Source organism: Haematobia irritans, chromosome 5 (assembly GCF_050003625.1).
Source record: "Haematobia irritans isolate KBUSLIRL chromosome 5, ASM5000362v1, whole genome shotgun sequence".
Lineage (NCBI taxonomy): Eukaryota > Metazoa > Arthropoda > Insecta > Diptera > Muscidae > Haematobia > Haematobia irritans.
In genome coordinates, this window is record NC_134401.1 from 56,496,778 (window position 1) to 56,502,057 (window position 5,280).

The following is a 5,280-nucleotide window of genomic DNA, read 5'->3' on the forward strand; positions in this document are numbered from 1 at the left end:
GGATAGCGTTAGCCGATTTAAATTTTAATTCTAGAGATTTTGTAGAAGTAAAAAAATTGTCTCCTTTCTTTAGCTTCCAGCAAATGCGAAGTAGTTGAGATGGTAACACATATTTGGCCTACATAGGGGTGAAGGGTATAATATAGTCGGCCCCGCCCGACTTTAGACTTTACTTACTTGTTTTCTCTTGGATTTTCCAAACTTTGTTTTATCCAATTATTAAAAACATCCGCTTTGGAAATACAAAAAGTTACACAAAATCACTCGGTAATGGATATGGTTTACACGACGTCATTAGCGTATGTAGGTAAACGAAATTTTGAAGAATCAAAATAAAAATTGAGAATTGGAATTTGGAGATAGATACGCTACGATAAAATTAATCCATTGGCTATGGTGAGTGGTATTACAATTATCAATTAAATCAAACCATAACCGTCAACATTAATGGGCGAGAATAATTGAGTATTTACTTGTAGGTGAGTCTGCAGAAAAAGGTGTCAATAACATGACCATTATGAGAATATCATTGAAATGTTCAAGTTCAAGACTCTTACCAAACATCCGCATTCAAACGAATTTGTGTTGTGTTTTGGTTATAATTTGGGGGACTAGATCGAGTGATTGTCACCATAATATCCAGCAAATTCCATTGAATGGGGGTATTTAACTTTTTGTTACATTTCGATTTGTTTACGGGGTGAGGAAAGTCAACTCGTATATTTTTTATCGAATTGCTGAATGAGAATTATTGCTTTGGAATGTCACAAAACTCTGGAATTTCATTGAGACGCAATAGTTCTTAATACGCTAATTGGTATAAAAGTCTGAGCTTCAGTCTCATCACCTCACAGTTGTCATTTGTCCAAATACAAACGAAGAACTTTAAAATCAAAATGAAAGTAAGACAAATTTAAACAAAATTTTCTTCAATTAATATTCTTTACCTTTAAATTGATTTTTTTTATTGTAGTTCCTTATCTGCTTGGCTCTATTCATTGCCGCTGCCCAGGCTGGTGTTGTGGCTCCCATTACCACTTACAGTGCTGGTTATACTACCTATGCCGCTGCTCCTGCTTATACCACTTATTCCGCCTCAGTGCCTACTTACACTTCCTCCGTTTATAGTGCCCCAGCTTATACAGCTTATGCTGCTGCTCCAGCTTATACTTCATCCGTGTATAGTGCTGCTCCTGTAGCTTACACCGCTCCCATTGCCACTTTGTTGAAGAAATAATGGATAAGGATTTTTAGTTGATTGTTGTGAAGTATCCGGGAATATGGAATGTTGTATTTGTTAATGGTTTGAAAATAAATGAAGTAATTGTTTATCTGAAAAGAAAATCGTAGAGAGTTATTAGTGGGTTTCGAGTGGTAAAGTAATAGGAGCTTGGCAACTTGGTCTAAGGTACCATATAAATACACAGACAAACATATTTTTGACTGATTCAATAACGAAAGTAATTGATGCCATTAAATTTTAATATTTAAACCTCTAATACACGAATTTTTTTGCCTGCGGATTAAATATTCAATGTTAACGACACAAAATGAAGAAAACTAAACAAGAAAAAATTATACGGTAAAATTCAGTATATGCTATAAGGCCTCTTGAATAGTTTTAACTAAGATTTCTTTTTATTTTATTCATTTTTGTTGTCTTAAGGTGCATTTTACCAAAAGCTTGTTGATTTAATGAAGCCCGTCTAAAGGCGGGACTGGGTATTAGAGGGTTAAATTTTTTTTCTGACTCAGAAACGATAGTAGGATTTATTTCAGGCTCACTTCGACTACTCAATACATTGCGTTATCATATTAACAAAACGTACATATTAGTTACAGGGTGCTTAATATGTCATGCCACAAATTAAATCTCTATTTGTGAGCCACAGTGGTGCAATGATTAGAATGTCCGCCCTGCATGCAAAGGGTCATAGGTTCAATCCCGGCTTCGACCAAACACCAATCAAGTTTTTCTCGGTAATGCTGTTGACATTTCTGGGTGTTTTGAAACTTCTCTAAACGGTTTCACCGGAATGTGGAAAGCCGTTCGGACACGACTTTAAATCAGAATTGGTATGTATCAAACTTGTTCATGTTTGCAAAGTTGTAAACGTCACATATGCGTCCTAAATGTAGAAAAAGTAGCAAACGTTGCAAACTCAAAATACTTTAGTCCCTTTGGCTAGACAGCAAATGATATCCAAGATGATGATATGTGCGAAGAAGTTTCAATTCACAGGAATGTTTACAAAATTATTTACGAGTTTAAAAAATTTGAGAATAGAGTTATTTTAATTGGAGACACCAAGCCAAAATTACTTTGAACTACTTGATGGTGCAGTAAACGTGACGGTCGGTAGTCGCTCATAATTAACCTTTCACAAATTTCTGCAGAAACTTGTAAGGGAAAACTACTTAAATCTTGCATAAATGAATTGCTGTTTAGAGAGAATTTTATAAAATCTTTTTTTGGCTTATTAGAGGATATTTCCATACTGATTAAAAATTTTTCAAAATTGTAGCTCGCTGATGCAACTGAAGCTTGCGTGGACATTATGGGCCATGCAAACTAAGAATAGTTTGAAGTGGCGAATAAGAGATGTAAAACTAGTAGAGTTTTGAATGAATCCATTATAAAATTAGGTTTAAACTTTTGCGACATACGCATTATACAGTCGTAAACGTATGTCGCAAAAGTCACAGATCGCGACAGGCTAACCCTGCGAGTGCGAAATGTCAAAAAAATTATCTTTGTGTTCGCACATTTTATTTCGCGGACAGAAACGGATCATCTCCACCCAGAGAAGGAATATGATCACCTCAAATATGTTTTAAGAGCAAAATGTTATTTTTGGGTGGTGACCATGTAACATGGTTTTCGCAACCATCTTATTTTCTCGGAAATCATGTATCTGATTTCGGCAAGCAGGTTATATTTGACGAGAAAATAACATTTTAGTGACAAACATGTTACATGGTCACCACACAAAAATAACATTTTGCTCTTGAAACATGTTTGAGGTGATCATATTCCTTCTCTGCGTGTATGCAGTCTATAATCTATGATCTTTATGAGTAGCATGCATATCAGTACTCATACTCGCAACGGCATGAGTATTTTTGGTATATCATACCGGTTTGCGATCTCTGATTGCAATGGACTGAATATGCGGTAATTTATCCCATTCCCCTCTAATTGTCGTCTTGAGATAATCGATACTTTGGTAGTTTTTAGTGCAAACCTGACTCTCCAATATACCCCAAGTACAACGGATTGGAATCCGAAGAATTTGGTGGTTATTGTGTAGTAGAAATAAAGCGAAGGACCTCTTTTTTAAGTCATTCTTGGTTGACGCGTGCTGAGTCCTGTTAGAATGTCCGAGATCAACATGTATGTGTCCTCAGGGCTTCCATAAGCTCTTTAGGATATTTTTCCGATTATATTCGCGATTTATTTTGATCCCACCATCAATAAATACTAGCGGGAAGCGATCATCGGTTATCTGTTGGAGTATAAATTTGTTGGAATATTACGAATTTTCCTCCTCATTTATTATCAATATTTCAGCCTGAAATACACAGCAGTGATTAGTTAATCTCGTCAGAATATTAAGTTCACGGTATTTTGCCTACTGCTACTGCCCACTAGACCGCAACGCAATTGCCTTTTTGCACGGGTACAATATTACTATGGCTTTCCACGCCTATTCTCCCTCGCCCATTGCTCAATCGTTCGTTAGGATCTCTGTATCATATCTATAATTGTAGCTAGGAAGTATATCCTGACCGATAGTGCCACATTATCTACGTATGCCTCCACTTTTATCCTTTTAAGTAGATTAGAAGACTTTATTAAATCTTATGCCCTGTTCCTGTATATCGAACAAAAACCAGTTCGAAAGAAAGGCAGTCACTCGAATTCGAATGAATTTGGGTTTTTCTATTTTTGAAAGTTCGATTCGTTTGTATGAGAATACATTGATTATTAAAAATGAGTATTTTTAAATTTTTGGCCTGAGAATTCATTCAAATGTTAACAATGCTTTTACTTTTTTCTTGATACTTATTGCATATGTTCGTTTATTACTCGACAACAAAATATGAATTGACTTGCCTTTCGAAACAAAAGAACAAAATCAAATTTCTTTCGTTTGGAATACGCAAGAAAGTTTTCGTTCGATATACAGGAACAGGCCATTAAGCGATTATAGAACTTCACGCCCGTCTTTGTAGGCTCGGCGGTTCATAGTGATTGGGTCTAAAAATAGTTCACAATAGTTTCTAACATAGTTTCACTCATAGTCCACTCAATCATAAGATCTACCAACCAATTAATTGCTTTCAATGGGTCAGTTATCGGTCACAGAAAATGTTCAATGTCCATTCTGCAAGGAATTCAAACAAAGGCAATTTAAACAAACCATACTCGAAATTGTTTGGATTAACAAATTCACCTACTCTAAAGCATTGGTCTATGGGTCACTTCAAAAAACGTGTGACCCAGAGAAATCCAATGATACTAAAGGAAGCAATTGGGGTAAACCGTGAATGTGTTCAGGGTATTTGCAGCCACTCCAATGTCACCAAACTATGACCGAATTAAATGGCAATTTGCTAGCGGGGAAACATAAACACAAAGAGCAAGAACAAAAAATGTTTAAAAGCAATTTTAATCGAGTTAAAAACAGTCAATGGGAGAGATGTTCTCCGTGGTTACTAAGAGAGGTAGCCTTTATAGCCTCCAATATACGATGGAAGGTTTAGTAAGTTTCACATACGTCAATAATAAAGTTTTTGGACACCACGAAATATCATATATATTTACTGAGCGAGAAAGCTTGGATCCTTAGGTCTATACTTCTTGAAGATATTGCTGAACGTATGTAATTTCAACTTTGGATTTAAAATATGCTATTATTTCGATTCTTTAATTCTTATGATCGCTTTTTCCGTCTGCCCGTTTTAGTAACGATAAATACTGAAATTTGACAAAGATTCGATTTTTGTTTTCAGCCAGGTCAAGTTCGAAGATGACCAATGCCGATCTATAGCCCCCATAAAACTTGATTTCCCGATTTGACTTATAAAAGTTTTGGGAGGAATATTCCTAATCCTATTCGGAAAAAACTTAAAGCTTTGAATCAAAAAGGATTCATGTTGATCAATGCTTCGATATGGCTTCTATGCAGAACGAGCTTCCACTTGTATTTCACCTTGCAATTTTTTATCCTTGAATATGCAATCCGACTTTCCGAAATATGGAAATGAGGATTTATT

General features: G+C 35.6%; 1 protein-coding gene across 1 annotated transcript; it reads left to right on the forward strand.

The window, feature by feature from the left end:
- The first annotated feature begins 713 nt into the window (after positions 1-713).
- Positions 714-1,344, forward strand: LOC142239425 (uncharacterized). Its single transcript, XM_075311211.1, has 2 exons — positions 714-902; positions 974-1,344. The coding sequence occupies exons 1-2, from the start codon at positions 897-899 to the stop codon at positions 1,235-1,237; spliced, it is 270 nt and encodes an 89-aa protein (XP_075167326.1). The 5' UTR covers positions 714-896; the 3' UTR covers positions 1,238-1,344.
- The last annotated feature ends 3,936 nt before the right edge of the window (positions 1,345-5,280 follow it).